Here is an 18,781-nt window from a genome sequence, read left to right as displayed (position 1 = left end):
AAAGCCATTGTCTTTTAATTTAAAAGGGGTTTTCAAATGATTGCAAATGCTTTATAATTTGTAAAATCGTATTCAAAATGCACTGTGCATCTTCAAAATAAAAGGGCGACATCAAGGATACATTAAATAACTCTAAGTTAAAGAAATTCATAATAAATGAATATTTCATTAGTGTTTGGGTGTTTGGGATTATCCTAATTTGTTAGCAACATGTACTTCCTCTCCTTTAGAAAAATACCGTCTTTCAGTTTACTAAAAATATGTAAGCCATCTTTGGCATCTTTGTCACAAAGTGTATCGTTTTGCATGTCAAACATCTATTTAACGCTCTAACAAGTATGCTATACTGCAAATATGTGTAGATCATAACCTGTTATTTTTTTAAACAAACTTAAGTCATTATTTGCAGGTCTTGCAATTGCTTGTTAATAAAATGCGATAGCTCATATAATCACTTAACTGTTTACAGCTACCTGTACCAGGTGCAATTAAAGGAAGACACTCAGAGCGCTAGATTATCTGTATTAAATAATATTACGTTATGAAATTTAATATGCGTCTCAATAATATTACATATAATATTTATATAGCAATTAAAGCTGTTTAAACTAATAAACAAATGTTATTAAATTGGTATTAAAATGGTCTATAACATACAGAATTTAGCAAATACAAAAACTTATTACACTAGCAATATTCTTCATAACTGTACCTTACCTTTCCAGAATTTAAAAAAAATTATCACCCTTAGGGACCTTTTTAATCAGACAAAAACAATCGAATGAACTAAAAGTTAATACACATATTAAATGATACTGAATAGCTATTCAAAATATTTTGAAGAAGCCAAATGTAAACCATCAGAATTCAAAAAAGTATAATTCCATTATTCATACCGAACATTTTATTCGATTTAGCAAATCAGTTTATTGTTAGGTCAATGAATTAGTTTCCGTTAAAAATATTATGCAAAATCAGAATTAACGAAAATTATTAAATATTAACCTGAACCGGTAAACCGGGGACCTTTTACTTATATCCATACAACGTTTTCTTCAGTTTATGCTCTGAATTTCTCTGATTTCTTCACTGGGAAAGAACACAGAAGGACAAATTCAACGAAGAATAGGAAAAACCGGGGCAGCTCCACTCTTCCAGTTTAGCACTTCTATCTTTTCAACATACCAAGAACAATCCGGCCTGATCTCTTCGTATCTTGATTTCTGTAACTTCAGGTATATATATGTGTCGTCATTAATTGTAAAGACATCAAACTTGTTGGCCTTAAAATCGTTCCTTAACCGGTTGTCTAGAAAGGCAGGTTTTGTTTGTCTTCTAGAGCCATCAAGTAGAACTATTTCCACATTGGCATCAGTTCCGGATCCCATTCGATCTCCAGTCTTGACTCTGATTTCGTAGGTAGTCATTGTTCAACGTGCATGCTCTTCCAGCAATTATTTTTGGTGTAAACCAGCTTTCTAAGGTTAACCTTTACAAAACTATGTACGAATGACATGTAGTGGTACCGGGCAGTGTTCAAAACGACCTAAATCCGGATAACACAATCCCTTGCTTGCTCCCTTCCTCCTGCTGTCAACTCGTTAAAACTTAGCACAAGACATACGTGGTAGAACAGAACAGATTTATTACTATCTTTTTCCTATGTATTTATTCGTTTTTGAATTTTTTATTTTCGTTTTGTGCAGTATATTCTTAAATATTATTCTTCTAAAATTTTATTTAAATTTTCTTTAATTTCATTGGCTCGTATTATCATCCAATGAAGATTCTCTGTTAGTATAATTAACCGTTTAAACTAAGTTAAAATGGGCAGCATTTTTTTTTAACGACGTCGGACAATCCAGCGTATATTAGCTGCATCTTGTGGTATGTTATTATTATATTTAGTAATATATTTCTTTGCTACCATGATAGCGAATAGCGCATATTATTTTAATTGAAAGGTTTATAATTTATCGTATTTTTTGCAGGTAAACTTGCCATATTGATTTCTAAAACTTGTTTGTAAGTTCTAATAATAAATTATTACAAAACACTCCTAAAAAATGAATACTGTAGTAACGATTGCTTATTGTCAACGAAAAATTGAAACTAAAACATATTAAAAGTACATGCAAAATTGTATTTTGTCAATTATATTTTTCTTTGTTTATAGGTCAATGCTTTAAAACATTTAATAAATCTGTCAAACTAAACGGTTGTCTTTTGGATTTCCTTACTGCTTGATTACATATTCATTATTTTTATTCTCATGCTAGTCCGGTTTTCCCTCTCAAGCCTCACCTTTTCATATTTACAGTATTGTAGTACTAACCGTGTGTTAAAGTCTGTATCATTGTTCGAAACATGACACAAAATCAATTTAACCTTGGTCGGCGAGACAGCATTATTGTTCAATAGCATGTTTTGTGGTATGCTTCAAAACAATTATATAGAGTCTATTCATATGCCACATACTTCAAAACCATTGCACTTAGTCTCTTCATATTTTAAAGGAACCTAGTTACGATTTGAGGTCATGCTTTTAAAGAGAAAGAGGAACGAATTCGTTTTAGGCAATTATAAACAAAGAAAGCTCGATTCTTTTAATTGTTTACAAATACTGCAAAGTGAGGTGATTCCATTTCTTTGACAAATTGAATTGTGGGAATTAGATAAACTGATTTAATGTGTTCTTAAATAGTATTATCAACAAAAACACCACTCTGTTAAACATTGCAACACTTAAGTATACAATAACATGAATCGACCTTTGTTTAAAACAAACCAAGAAATTAAAAACTCTGTATCTTGCTACTAACTCAATTTTTTACATTAAAAATTCGATGAAGCATAAATAATACCACTATTAACCATACTAGACTTTAGAAAACAAGCCTGTCTAGACGATACTTTTTTATTATTTTCATACACATATGCAAGCGTTACCTAATTTTAACAACTACTTTGTCATTTTTAAATGGGTCAAGGCATTAGGCGTTCGGAGAATCAGCCACTAGTGTCACCTGAAGAAAATCCCGTTACACGGGTCCCGCGTCGGCTGATTCTCCGAACGCCTACTGCCCAATTATCATTATTCAATTATACTGGGCAATTTTGGGGCCTTCTAAAGGGGCGCAGGTAGACTTTACCTGTGTTTTCTTGAATGAAAATAATACAATAGTTTGTCATTTTTGTTAAATTTTTAATGTCTTTATAATTTAAATTGTTGCATAAATAAAAAGAAAACATTGAATCAATTTTAATATATCTATTTAATTTATTAGCACTACATGTAATTCAATAAAATAATGTTTTAAAATTGCATAACATTTTATATACAATTTTCTTTTTATTTTGACACTAAGAACTGTTTTATAACAAACTCATAAATACATGGATGTCTAAAACATAAATAACAATTTAAAATGACAAAAAGTTTTAAAAAGTATAATTTATACCAATATATATAAACAATATTTACACAGATACTAATATGGGCACTGAGTCTGTCTTAATGTCCTTTCACGTTCAATGTCACTATGTCAATGAAGAAGTTCCGATGCTGAATCTGCGTAGGTCATAAGGTCGATGAGGGTGGGGCAGGTGTAGAAGGTTCCATCGCAGAAGAAGGTCTCGGAGGCAGCAAGGTCTTGAAGGTTGTATGTTGTCGCAAACGCAAGTATCGTGTTGTTCTGGAAGATGTTATCTAGTAAAAGGAATGGTTGTCCGTCTCTGTCTCTGTCCATTTCCCCTCCAGTCTGATGTCTGCTGTAGTCTTTGGAAGTGGTGGTGTCTGTTTCCTGCGGGCTCTGTAGAGTGATGACCTGGCGGTGTTGAAAGCAGCCTCTCGATGAGCTCTCTGCTGGTGTCGCCCCATTCGTTGTCTCGGAGTTTGTTGGGTTCTTCGCTGAAAATGGAGGGGATGGGCCTAACTTCATCTGTACATCTTATGGAGATGGCTGTCATAATTTGTTTGGCGACTTCAGTGTGGTCCGCTGCATGGGTGTGTTGCTGTTGTCCAAAACCTGTGGGGATGTCGTTCTCTGTTGAGATACTGGCGGAACACCCAGATGTAGTGCACCTCCAGAGGATCTATCTATTTACAGCTTAGATGAGTTCAGTTCAACATCTTTACAGTAATTGATTTCAAAACAAATATGTAAAAAATATCAGTGATTTTTTTTACCATAATGATGTTCAATTACATGGTTTTATGACTTTGTTATTAAAAAATATTTAAGCTTATGTCGTTCATTTATTCACAGCTAGGACAAATTCGTTGAAGAAAGTGATTTTTTATCATAATTATACCTTAAGATATAATGTTTTATTTTGTTAAGATGTCAATTTAAAAATTAAGAAAGATATTTTATTTCTATTTTTTAAAATAATATTTAATGATTATTTTATGTCACTGAACCATTTAGTTTTTTAAAAAAATATGGTATTTTTAATATAATTTCAGGTACATGCAGCCATTAGCACTATTTATTGCATCTTTTTATTTTTTTAAATTAAAAATAACACAATGTCGTCTACCTGTGAACTAAAGTATATACAGGTAAAGTCTACCTGTGTTCCCTTAGAGGGCCCCATAATTGCCTTGACCAATTATTATTTTTAATTGAGGAGTAGGCGTTCGGAGAACACACTACACTAGTCCTGCAAGGTGATAATTGTTCCATGATTGACCATACCGTTGCATAGACTATAATTAGCACCGATCGTCCTAAATGTATATATAATCTGATTTATTTAAAACAAAAGAGAGAGAGAGAGAGGCCGGAAAATATTTAATGAGTTAAATAAGAGTCAGATTGAGGGGAAAACATACTTTCGTCAAGTTGAGTTGATGCCTACGGTATGGACTTTATAATAGTACATCGCGCAATATTTGTCTTCTTTAAATCTGTGGCATATTTTCAACTCATAATATGCAAAAAAATAATACTTTAAAATAAAATATTACTAATTTTCAAGTACACTTATATGCATGACTTGCGTAATACATTGCTATGTTTGGGACTCTTGAACAACATTAAAAAAATACATGTAACAATAGTTTTCTAGAAGTTTTTGTTAAAAACAATTCAAAGAAAATGATGAATTTTTCTTCTAACGATCTTTATATCTAAATTCTAACAATAATTAAAACAGCGCTTGTTTCTCCTTCTTGGTTTAATCCCTGATACTGATAACACGCGTGTTACGGTGTCTTACACCATCGCGGTAAAATCGTGGCCACGCGATCACCGCGATTACAATACCGCGACGGTGTATCGCGGAAAGGATTAAAACACCATCACGGTGTCGCGGGAAAATACGGGATCTGCGTTGGCTGTAGTGTAATATACTTATTTTAATTGTAAGCGACCCCACTTTGTATAAAATTATAACATCCGGTAATATAAAAATATTCCATTTGAGGTGTATCTCCGAGCACGTCAGGAAGACCCGATAAGTTGCGATTTGGGTTTTTGTGTAAAATTTGATCAAAAATATGTAATATTGAGTAAACTTAAATTTTAACATTTTTTTTGCTATTGCTCCGTCTTTTGTTTGTCTGTTTTTTTTTTGTTTTTTGTTTTTTGTTTTTGCTGTAATGTTTGCCCAAAAATAAATAGAATTTTGAAAATCGATAGGACAAATATAAAACAAAATAACTTTTTCTCACACAATGGTTTTTAAAAGGCCAACGTAGACGTGATTAGCTACTGTGGTTTCATCAATATTCGTTGAATACCAATTTTCGTGGATTTCGTTTTTAAGTTTATCCACGAATTTAAATATTCATTGAATTACAATTTCTACTAACATTTTGTATTGATAGGATCATTTGCCACGAATTTAAGTATTCTTGAAACTGTGATTTTCACTTTATCCACGAAAATTGATACCCACGAAAATTAATGAAACCACAGTATCGTGTAAAAATATAGGTCGTTTGATACAAATAGACGTAAACCGTCAGGAGCATTATGCAGATTAGGAAGTAAAAATTCAAAGACATTGCTTAATACTTAAGGCTACATTCGTCTGGTATGTTGACCAATAAGTTGATTCAAACCACTTTACTGTTTAATTAATTAATTGATTAATATGTGTATAAAAACTACTTTCAGAGTATATTTATCTATCGTTTATTTGTTTCTGTGTAAAACCCAGCAGCGTTGCTTGTTCATGCAGTTGTATGATTTGAGTATGTTTCGAGTGTAACCTTTGAACTTTATGTTAACAGTCTTTATCATGTTTGATTTTACTTCCTTTTCAGTTTTTTTTTCACAGGCCTAAATTATAAGATACACTATGATGGAAACCGAGATTTTTCAGAGAAAAAATATTCATAATTTTGTTCTATTTTTTTTCATTACATTCACGGGTTTTTAAATTTATGTCCTTTAACGTTTGTCTCAACCTGACACAAAGGCATCAGAAATATATTGACAAAATTGAAAGTGTAAGCAGATTTCCCTTAAAAGGTAATAATAATCTTTTTTTTAAATAAATTATACCTGGACCGGGTTGCCCAAAACACTAAATTAAATTGACTTTAACCACTGGTCAAATCTTTTATCCAGTGATTAAATTTTGACCAGTGGTTAAACTCTAGTTCTCAAAAGATAACCACTGGGTAAATTGCTTAACCAGGAGTTAACTTTTGGCTTTTATTCTGCAGAGCTGGGTTAAGTCTTTTGACCAGTGATTAAACATAGATTTTCGCTTGTTTTGTCATAATTTTGACACAACAAATACTGTATACAGGGTTATTTTGCCCCGTATTATTATCGCCCTTCAGCACTTGCAAATGGTTTTGCCCCGACTTAAATTTGCCCAGACAAAATTGTTTACTAAAGAGATACATATGTAACTTGGAACATTGGTATTTGCCCAGGCTTAAATTCGCCCGCTGACACTTTATAAAATTCTTTTACATTGAACCGATGAATAACAATGGCCCAATGCAAACTGAAAAAAGATGATTTTAGACTGTTAATTTCCAATGAAGATTTTTTCTCTTTTATTGATTCGGTGGACCGTGTTTATCAACATGCAGTGGCATAATATTTAGTAGATTAAACGATAAGTACAATTAAATATCCGTGGCCAATGCTTCACTTAATGCAAAATGTATTAAGGCTTTACATCCTCAAATGATGAAGAACCAATCAGACCCAACCTAACAGAAAGTAGACCCAAACTAAACCTTCAGTTACTTTCGGGTTCTGCTTGGAGGTTTACTCCGGATTGACTAGAGCAGATCCGGAGTTAAACCCGAGTAGACCCAATGTAAACCCAGAGTGGACCTATATTAAACCTCGATTAGAAGTATGCCTCTGAAAGCAGACACTATATGTATATTCGTAATATACAAGGGGTGGGAATTACAGGTGGTGAGATGGTAAGTAAAGACGGGTCTGTGTCACACTTTTGCGCGTAAAGTGGACCCCCCAAAATACTCAAGACAATCCTAAAGTAAACCACAAGTGAACCCAAAGTAAACTCAGAGTTGACGCACAATTTGAACAAGCAGACCCATAGTAAACCCCGTGTAAGTTCCGAAATTAAACCCGAGGTTTACATGGTGTCTGTTCTGGTGTTAGGTTGTGCTGCACTGCACTGTAATACTGGAACCCCACCAACACTTTTTTCATATTTTTGGTTAATTTATAATATGAATCAGATCTAGAACACAGAAATATTGAAGTTGGTGTGATCTCTAAAGAAAAGGTCTTGTCGGCACTGTGATACCGTACCCCATCAACACTTTTTTTCATATTTCTTGTTTATTTAAGATATGGATCAAATTTAGAACACAAAACTATTAAAGTTGGTGTGACATCTAAAGAAAATGGGGAACTACTTTGGAAGTCAAATCGAGACAAATCCCGTAGATGTACGAAACAAAGAAATTATAGAAGCTAGGGAACGTTATCTCCAGGAACAGTTTGAGAAAAATGAGGAAAAGGCGGAAAATGATGATGATTCTACCGATTCTACCAGAGAGCCAGGTTATTTGTTGTCATATTTTCACGATTATTGCTTTAACATGTAATACATGTTCAGTACCGTTAGAACAAGGTAAAAAAGTTTCGTTCGGCCGTAAAAATTCTGCAAAACGTTGTTAATCAAAGAAGTCTTTTTTCATTGCTATCCTAAAAAATAAGTAAATATTTATAATAATCCCACATTTCTTTTTCAAGATCACTTGTTAATGAATTATATCTTTGTCATTTTCAAAGTACTACTTATTTCTCACTCGTCACTATTTTTTTTAAAAATCTTGTCACTAATTTAAAATACTGGTTTCTTTTTTTCTAGCCATATCCAATTTCGATCGAAATACGGACAGAAAGCCATCCGTTCTATGTGGAATAGAATTGAAAGTCATGAGTATTGATCCGAAAGACCATAGCTACCCATTCGAGAACCTTGTCTTTGAAGGAGGTGGTAGCAAGGGTCATGCGTACGCGGGAGCTATTAAGGTAAGAGAATATCGGTATTTTGCTTTGTAATGATGTTCCTATTGTGTACATGTATCCACATTTCAGTCATACTCAATTTGTATTTAAAAAAGATATAAGCGTGTTTTATAGGTTTATTAGACTATTCTTTACAAAAATTAGATAATAAAGATGTAGTAAAGAAAAAAATATTTTATCACCTGGCAGAAAGTCACCAAATATTTTGCCTTGCAGTAATGATACACGACCTAACATATCCAATAAGATCCTAAATAACTCTTTTTTAACGATGTACGTGAGCGGATCAAGGATATTTGTTTTATAAGATTGATACGAAAAAAAAGATACTAAAAATAATATTCATGGGGACAAAAGTCATTTTTGTTTGGTTATCAAATGTTGATACCTCGTTATATGATTAGGTACATTGTTTGAAGTTGACCTAATATGGTTTATATGTGGTCAATAAATTCTATATGGGGCTTGAACTCCGCTCTCTCTCCAGATGGAATACACTGATTACGGATAAACCATATCAGATCAAATACAAACATTGTAATGATTATATATCATAGATAGTCTTTTTATAAATGGCAAACCATTTATATAACAATAGAAATCAACGTTCCATAACAAATTTACAAGTTTCCAAATGATAAAAAACCTGACGTTATATTACTATAAAAATGACGTTATAGTGCTCAAAGGGATGACTATTTCGTATTATCTATTGAACTTACATGACCTCCACGTGGCTGCTGTTAGAATTTAATTGAGCAGGGGATACGATATTGAGTTCTACGACAGTGAAGGGTTTTATCATTTGCCTAATGTAAATTTATAACGGTTCTTTCTATAGTGTATATTGCATAAAACTGTATTAATTACTTTTAAACCATACACTGTGTTCTCAATTCGTTCTGTAGGCTTTGGAAGAACTTGGACTTATCAAACAGATCAAACGGTATGCCGGAGCAAGTGCAGGCGCAATGACAGCTGCCCTTTTGGCCGTGGGATACAATTCAAAAGATCTCCAAGACTTCTTAACTCAAGACCTGTCTCTAATTCTGTTAGGTAAATATTGATTTTAAATTAGTTTAACTTTACTTCAAATAAAATATAATGCAGATACATGTGAAATATCTTAATCGGTTAGTTATCTTCGAATAATTGTCATAGATCATACATTCTTAGAATATCAAAGATTAGTATACAATCATGTATTTGTTTTTAATTTCGCGGCAGCCATTTCCAACAATAAACTTTAAGAAAATAGTTTTGAGTAACGTAAAGCCAAATAATGAATAAAAGTTTTTTTATATAATAATGAATAGTTCTCCCCTACCTGTTAATGGGATAGTGTGTTCACCCTTGTTTTTTAACCTGACACAATTGACTTAATGATATATTTTATAAAACATTTTCTTGTCAGATTCCAGGTTTGGAAGACTCAGTTATCTGCCAAATCTTCTGTTGGGATACGGCTGTAATCCTGCTAAAAAATTCTACAAGTGGTTCGGAGATCTGTTGGAAAAAAAGATGGGAAACATAGACGTTACCTTTGAAGAGGTACTTTGATTTAGTTGTTGTTTATGGTTTTATGAGAGTTTAATTAAAAGTATAGGCTGCACAAACATGACAAAAGACATCAATTTAAACAAACTTATTGAAGTAGAAAAGTATGCATAAAATCTAAAATAATGATTTTTAAAATTTAAAGCTAACATGTCTGAATATGCATTTTTTTTTCTTTTTGGACGGTTCTACTTTGTTTTAATCAACTAAGTATTATTTTGCTTTTGTTAACAGCAAGCTTTCATGTGTGCATTTATAATTTCTAGCATTTCAAAAAGACTGGAATAGAGTTGTGTGTTATCGTGACTAATGTAAACCGTATGAAAGAAGAATATTGTCACGTGAAGACTACACCTGATATGCCAATAAGATTAGCCGTACGGATGTCTATGTCATTGCCAGGTAATTTGATGCTATTTTGAGTTGTTTCTTTATTTGGTTTCTTGTTTTTTTATTTTTTGTTTCTTGCTGGGATGGTGATGATAATTGTTAATTCTTATATGAATACGAATATAATAACACCCAAAATCATTGAATTATGTTTATAACAAAGGAGAAAACATAATTATATTATTGTTTGACTCTGGTGTTTTTTTTATATTAAAAATGATGTAGTTCCATATTCAGATTATACATATGAAATTTATTTGTCAGAAAATATATATATATATATATATATAGAGAGAGAGAGAGAGAGAGAGAGAGAGAGAGAGAGAGATAAAAATTAAATAAGAAAACACGAAAAACGTTCAATATAGCTTAAGCGCTTTCATTTTAAAATCGTCAGAAGCTATATAATGGTAACATAGTAACGTGACGTCAAAAAACTTGAACGTTGAACGGCAATGTCTTTTATGACGTCATAGCTAGATTTAGCGGAAAAAATATAATTTGCAACATATTAGATAACATACAATTCAATACATTATTATTACAAACAGTTCAATTTGGGTTTAAAAATACGGATGAAATGTTTTTCTTTTTCTCTTCTTTGCACATTACTGTCACTCAACAGTTTATAAAATGGAAATATTCTAAACTGTTAATTGCCGCAAGTGTCAAAATGCTCACTTAACGGTATCTGTCGATATCCCGGGGTGTTTATGTGTTGTTTATGTACACGCACACGGGCCCGAAGTGGATTGCTTGTTTCCCCAATATAGTACTCGTTGCAGCCTGGACATGTTATAACATATAATACATTCTTAGTGTCACATGTCATGTCAAATGACATCATTATGACGTCATAAAAGACATTGCCGTTCAACATTCAAGTTTTTTGACGTCACGTTACTATGTTACCATTATATAGCTTCTGAAGATTTTAATATGAAAGCGCTTAAGCTATATTGAACGTTTTTCGTGTTTTCTTATTTAATTTTTATCTATAACTCGCCGACCACTGTGGATTTTATTGTGTTTCAATATATATATATATATATATATATATATATATATATATATATATATATATATATATATATATATATATATATATATATATATAATTTTATATATGTATGTATGTATATATATATATATATATATATATATATATATATATATATATATATATATATATATATATATATATATATATATATATATATATATATATATATATATATATATATGTGTGTGTGTGTGAGTGTGTATGCGTGTGTCTGTAAAACATATAACAAAAATATGATAGATAGATAGATAGATAGATAGATAGATAGATAGATAGATAGATAGATAGATAGAAAGATAGATAGATAGATAGATGATAGATAGATAGATAGATAGATAGATAGATAGATAGATAGATAGATAGATAGATAGATAGATAGATAGATAGATAAAATAGATAATGTAGTTACAAGTATCAACATGCTTTTACATTAGTTATCATTTTTGTGTTATAGGACTTTTCCAAGCAACAAATTACAAATCGTACGGAGAAACAAACTTGTATGTTGATGGGGGAGTCATTTGTAACTATCCAATTCACTGCTTTGACGGTTAGTTGGTTTATATACTGTTTTTATATTCTCTATTATAAGAAACTTCAGCATCAGTATTTAAGTCGTTGACATCACCGTGTTTAAAATGTTCAGCTGTTCATGTCAAAAATGTGTAATGTATACAGGATGAATCCCTGCCATTCAGTCAACTAAAATGTTACTAAAAGGTAACTAAAAGGTGGCTCTAGGCATAGCTATGCCATTCAGTCACCTTTCCAGACCATTCAGTTACCATTCAGTTGACTGAATGGCAGAGCTTCATTCTGTGGTAGTAAGTAAATACTCGACCATGACCGTATTTGTTGAAAAGCGTAGAGCAAATGTTTTTTTTCGGATGTGTTTTTTAAAACGACTCGATTCCATCGGTTCCCTGTCTTAAGCTGCTTTAAAAAACCATAAATCCTATTGACTAGAATATCTGCCAAAGAACCTTCAAGTTCAGTAGACGTGATCCAAGCAGAGCCCGGTTTAAAATAGGCTTTATTTCCTTTCACAATATTTGCATTATTTACTTATAACCTTGAAAAAATGATGTCCGACACGTAAACAGCAAAACAGCTATTTTAAACTTATAATATTCATCACAGATTGCAAGAGATTTTCACAAACACCACAAACTCATCTAATTCATATCCTAAAAAGCAATTCAACCGGATACGTTTAAGACCTACAATTAAAAACAAAATGTCATGTAACGAAACGTCAACAAGACCGCTACATTAGGGTATTTCACGTTCTTTCATAATATCCATAACTGATAGCTTGGGTTTCCTAAAAATACCACAAGATCATTCTAAGGTTTATCCGGAAATCCAATGCAACCGAACGTGTTTAAAACTATTCGATTCGGTTTTGGTAAAAATTTCGGCCACAAAAAATAATAATCTTATTATTTAATCGCACGCCCGTTCGTACCCTTTTTCCACTTAATGTCCGCCAAGCAAGAAATTATATTGGTGTGGGCTAACTAGGATATGTTTATTTTTTTCATGTAAAAATGATAAAAATTTGGATAAGGTATTTATGCTAGTATATATAACAACACATATTCTTATTCACAAAAATCATTTCAAAAAGTATTTAAAATACAAAATTTACTCAACAATACATTCAAAACTCATTCAAAAACTCCGTCATTTAAAAGGACTAATATTTTCTGTGAGGCTTGTTGTGTATAAACGTCATAATGATGATCTGAACTTGATCTACATCAGTAACCTCATCAGGGTTATAAAATAAAACAGACTTCAGACAGATAAATGGATGGACAGACAAAAGTGATAGACAGAAATGATGATTTGATATACTATAAAATCATAAAATTAAACATAATAATAAACATAAGACATATATTTTAAATATCAGTTACTCCACATGAACAGTAAACAGTATATCGCCATTACAAACGTCATTACTGCACTTGGTCAGTATAAACAACTTTTGATATCTATCAAATGTATTTCTTATAGCATATGCATTTATCATAATATATATTCTTTTACAAAAATTATTCTTAATTGTATGCATTATATGTCCAAATTATTCATGACTTTTGGAGTTTCAGAAATGGTTTTCAAATCCAAGTAAATGTAATAAATAATAAATGGTAGATCATCACTGGTGTGGTCCAGCTTCATATTTCAGGATATGTTGTGTTGCTAATTAATTGTCTTAATATTATATCATAAATGTTCAAATAAATATTGTTGTCCTTAAATTACAAAATAAATGATCCAAGTTATCAATCGGGAAAGGCTTTATCATAATGAACATAAGAGAAACGATAATTAGCACTTAATTCTCTTCATCACTCATGGTTTCTGGTTTTTTTTTTTACATAATTCTTATATTTCTACGCATTGTGTCTTGTATTAAGAATGACCTCGTTAACACATACCAATGATGTTCTCATCTCTTGGAGGTTTGAAAAATCTGTATTAAAAAAACAAAATGATATTACTGGTACTATTACTTAATACATATAAGAATGACCCATATAAAAGGATGATTTGAAGAAGCTACAGGTAGAAAAATAAAATTCATATGGGCATATTGTGAAAATGTATGCAACATAGACAGACAGAAGCTCATATATAAATGGAATATTCTATATCAAAATTTGATATCAGGTGAAACTTGTCAACATTTTATTATAATCTTGAAAATTTAAATTAATATTACTTTACTTGACAATTTCAAATCTTACATGTATATGACTGTGTATATTTACAAAATCTTATTTTACATGATTTGAAAATAATGGGGTAAAATAATAATTTGTAACAATAATGAACACATCACATTAAATCTAAATATGATGTGAGCAATTCTATCAACCGATAAACCAAGATATACTAATGTTTCCTTCAATTAAACTTTGATTTTTACAGTGCAATAAAAGTGATTATCAGTCAGCTGTTCAAATGGTTTCACAGAACAGAAAATCAACATTACCAGTTATTGATAGTGGAGAAAAGATTAATTCTTCTTGTTTTGAACTATATGTGCTAAAAACATCATTGCAAATATATAACCTATTTCCTTACATATATACCGTTCAAGCTAATATGCATGAAAATGAAACAATATACCTTAATCACCTGCATATGGTGTATTGTCTCTCAGTTAATTCGATACGCAAGGGCATGCTCTTCGTATGAACAGTTTCTAATGCGAAGCAGGCTACTGACAAACAAGTTGAAAATACAGGACTATTTACAGTCTCATTTGAAGTCATCTTTTCGATAGCTCTATGGTCGATACAACAACCTTGTCAGCAAATACAATCTCCCACTGAGTCGCATGCTGATTGACGTTTTTTATACTAATTGTTAGACCATAATTAATCACCTACTTGTCTACGGACTTTTCTGTTTTTTTCCCGATTACGACAAAGAGCACAAGGTGGGTGTGGCCGGTCAACAGAGGATGCTTATTCCTCCTAGGCATCTGATCCTGCCTCTGGGTTTTCCAGAAGTTCGTGATTGCTCTGCTATGGACTGTTGATTGAATACCGAATTGTCCATTGATTGATTTTTCTCCGTTTTTCCCGATCATGATATTTTCCCCAATATCCGACATTTTCCCCCATAATAACATTTTTACCGAAATGACACTGGGCGCACGCCAGATGTGACCGGTCAGCAGAGGATGCTTACTCCTCCTTGGCACCTGATCGTACCTCTATTTGGAGGTCTGTGTTGCTCTGCTTTGAATTTATATTTTGTTTTATGGATTGTTGAGACATTGTTGAGACACTTGAGTTCACGGTTTTTTATTGTCATTTTTTCACTGTATGAGATCGATTAAACAGCTATAGAACAAGTTCTCTACTTACAGGATGGTGGCTCTCAATGGATTCAAAAGATAGTTTTTTAGAAAAACTTCAGCCATTACATGATCTTCCGAACGTGCTAGACAAGCGACACAGATTTGCTCGGGACTATAAAGATCCAGAAAAAACGTTAGGCTTTATACTGGTAAGACTGTTAACAAACCTCTATTTCAGTTTTTGTTACATGTAATTGCAAAATAAATGAAATGTAAAACTGTATACACAACCAACGCTCAAGATCAAATTCACATTATATGCTGACCTTAATTATACATTTTGACATTAAATGTATTACTTATAGTTATTTAGTTTTTGACGACGGTTACGGGCATTTATTCTGTCTGAAAAAAACTGTGACATCATGTGCTATTTTTCATTATTTCTAACTACATTTAAAAAATATCACACATTTTTTTAAAGCATAATATTTCTCTTTTATTTCTCTTTTCAAAATAGAATAAAAGTGCAAAACATAACTTTATTCACACAATTAGGTAAGGTACAGCATCTTTTTTTTTTCTTAAGTTTTAAACATCTATTACATGTACATATTAGGGCATAGATTCAAAAAATCATCTTGTTTACGTAAAACAATTACTGTTATTATTTATAATTGATATAAATATAGATATTTTAATACAAAAAGTACAACAAACAAATCAAAACACGTATAATGCCAATTTACACCAACAACAACAACAACAAAATTAATTTAAAAAAATAAGGAAAGAAAAGAAAAACCCAGCAAAAAAACTCAAAATACAATAATAACATGTAGAGAAAAAAAAGGACATTTCCACAGGAATATTTTCATTTATCTTTTTCTTGTATTCCAGTACGCTGACGCTGAAACTGACTTGTTCCGATACATCTGTGAGCAACGATTAGGAGTTGAGCTTGATCCAACCCCCAATACTAAACTAGGAAGGTTAGAACAGAAAGCGTAATAAGATAAATCATTCATTACCTTGATCCTGTATTCAATATATACATTACTATGCATGTTGCAAAATATGCACCAGAAGAAACAAATTGAAGAAACACATTGTTTATGTTTAGAAACCTATTTTTCACACTGAGAAAAACTAACATTTTCATTATTTGTTTACAAATTTCATTGCGTAGTATGTAGTATATTATAAGCACACTGCACAGATACAAGGTTATTCCTGGCTTCATGATCATGAGGCAATTTCAGACTTAAGTCAATATTTCAGTATTTCATGAAATGATTGTTTATCATAAAAAGACAATTAAAATTTGTAATGAACGACGTTAAACCAAGATCTTTTAAAAGCATTTCAATTTTGACAGTGATAAATTAAGAAACATTAAGGTAGTGTACTATTTTTGACTTAAGTCGTAGATTGCTTCATGATCCTAGGTCCAGAGTTTATGATTTTGTTATGATACATGTACATTACAGAGAAAAAATGAAACTACAAAGAGACCAAGAAATAGCTAAGCGAGAACACAGACGAGTTATTATGGCAGTTGCGGAATTTATGAAAGTAATTACAATTCTGATTATGTATTTAATACATATTTTACAAATTGTTTGACAAATTTATGAATGGCCATTTCACTTTTAACGAGACGCCGCTTTCAATTGGGTCTGCTGTTTTCTATAACCTATTCATTTCGAACATTATACGCTGAAGGTTGTAGAACTGTTGCAAGTGCGATCATTTATTTTTAACAGTATATTACCATATTTGTATCTTAGCTATCAAGTATAAGGTATATCTCAAGTACAAAAAAGATCGATATATCAACATTTCTGAATTGCAATGAAACAGATTTCTAACTATATAAAAAAATGATACTGTTTTGATCTACTTTGGATTACTTTAATACAAATGGAGAATGTTCTTGGAAATAATATACAATCATACTTTCTTTTTTAGGTTTTGAGGAAACACGAGCTACATAAAAACCATACAATAAGTCGGAAGGTATTAAAGGAAGCATTCGAATGTGTAAGTCAGAACTGTAATGGTCAAGTGTTTATTTCTTCGGTTTCATTAATATTCGTGGTCATCAATTTTCGTGGATTTGATATCACAGTTTTAGGGATCTGTAAAACATTGTACAATGATCAAATCAATACAATGTGTTATTAGAAATTGCAATTTTGGTGAACATTTCATTTCGTGGATCCACTCAACTACGAAATTCAAAAAGTGATATTTAACGAATATTGATGTACCAAAAACGTTTTATAAAGATTTATATAATAAAGCATTTATTTATCAAAATATTTACCGTAGGGGGCACTCATTAGTATATTTATTAAATTTCCAAATTTAAAGAATAGATTATATCATTTTTAAACGAAATTATTTTTTTTATTTTCTGTAGGAGGAATTTTCTACAAAGAGCAGTGAATTGCTTTTTGGAAAAGACTGTACAGTGGACGATGCCTTTAAAATTTTGGACAGCAATAAAAATGGCGAGGTTTAAAATGTTCTGTTTAGCATTATCTTTTTTTTATTATTTCAATAATTGTGTTAGATGTTAATGTAATTAGGACAAAGTCTTTAATGAAAAAAAACAGCCTTTCATATCCTCAGAAAAATATTCTTCTTGGAATTTTATTTATTAAAGACGCAAGATGGTTCAAATACACATATATTCAGTATAGTTTAAGCAAAAAACAGGGTAAAAAACACCAAAACGGTTGCAAAGTCCCTGAATTAAGAATGCAGAATTTAGAATGACGAAAACAAGACATTACGAAATATTATATTCGATAATAAAAGGTATAGTAAATTTCAAAAATTTACTCTTGCTTCCAATTGCAGATAAACTTCCAGGAGTTAATAAACTTTATAGAAGGAGCAGGTGTAAATTTACAGCAACGTTTTCTTGGCTACCAGAGAAAAGACATTGATGGACTTTTCAATTACGCTTTAACGCTTGAAAACGCTATCATGACGAACGTACAACGGGCATTTGTCGATGTAAGTATACATTGTCGTACCCGTTTTCTTTTCCAATTCGGCTGTTATGCATGAGGATAGGTATGGTTTTGAGATAAAGGTATATTTATATGGTTCCATTAACGACTTTCTAATCATTTACATGCATTCACCAGAAATTCGTGTTGTGCTTTCTAGATTTTAATAACTTGCATTTTTAATACATTTGCTCCAATTATGTTGGCTGATTGATAAAGCTTGTTATCTAAAAAACAGTTATTGTTTTTTTTATCATCTTTAAATAACAGCGCCAAGATGTGGATAGAACTGTGGGCATTAATACTGGACACGTGGGGACATCTGATTTTACATTGGAAGATGGAGATAGGAGCTTCGCTGTTGCTGTAAGCTGACTTCTTCTGAAATAATATTGGGTCAATTTAACACAAGCAAGTGAAAATTGGGCTTTTAAGCTACTTA

At 31.5% G+C, this 18,781-nt stretch overlaps 1 protein-coding gene across 4 annotated transcripts in view; it reads left to right on the top strand.

The window, feature by feature from the left end:
* Nucleotides 1-1,759: 1,759 nt before the first annotated feature.
* Nucleotides 1,760-18,781, top strand: part of LOC128162942 (uncharacterized) — a 23,834-nt gene continuing 6,812 nt past the window's right edge. For 2 of the 4 annotated variants that reach the window (XR_008240740.1, XM_052826374.1), the window contains exons 1-15: nucleotides 1,777-1,887; nucleotides 1,992-2,025; nucleotides 7,797-8,012; nucleotides 8,323-8,486; nucleotides 9,392-9,539; nucleotides 9,898-10,034; nucleotides 10,307-10,442; nucleotides 11,948-12,043; nucleotides 15,386-15,525; nucleotides 16,217-16,308; nucleotides 16,807-16,891; nucleotides 17,288-17,359; nucleotides 17,742-17,837; nucleotides 18,185-18,343; nucleotides 18,610-18,705. Coding sequence is in view for 3 of the 4 variants with exons in the window: in XM_052826374.1 (XP_052682334.1) it covers nucleotides 7,853-8,012; nucleotides 8,323-8,486; nucleotides 9,392-9,539; nucleotides 9,898-10,034; nucleotides 10,307-10,442; nucleotides 11,948-12,043; nucleotides 15,386-15,525; nucleotides 16,217-16,308; nucleotides 16,807-16,891; nucleotides 17,288-17,359; nucleotides 17,742-17,837; nucleotides 18,185-18,343; nucleotides 18,610-18,705 (1,581 nt within the window). In the remaining variant the exon portion in view is untranslated. Of the gene's footprint in view, nucleotides 1,888-1,991; nucleotides 2,026-7,796; nucleotides 8,013-8,322; nucleotides 8,487-9,391; nucleotides 9,540-9,897; nucleotides 10,035-10,306; nucleotides 10,443-11,947; nucleotides 12,044-15,385; nucleotides 15,526-16,216; nucleotides 16,309-16,806; nucleotides 16,892-17,287; nucleotides 17,360-17,741; nucleotides 17,838-18,184; nucleotides 18,344-18,609; nucleotides 18,706-18,781 lie in introns of those variants that run through there. The other 2 variants (XM_052826375.1, XM_052826376.1) reach the window with 2 other exon arrangements.

Source organism: Crassostrea angulata, chromosome 9 (assembly GCF_025612915.1).
Source record: "Crassostrea angulata isolate pt1a10 chromosome 9, ASM2561291v2, whole genome shotgun sequence".
NCBI classification, from domain to species: Eukaryota; Metazoa; Mollusca; class Bivalvia; order Ostreida; family Ostreidae; genus Magallana; species Magallana angulata.
The sequence above is the reverse complement of the archived record's forward strand: the minus strand, read 5'-3'. Positions and strand labels throughout refer to the sequence as shown.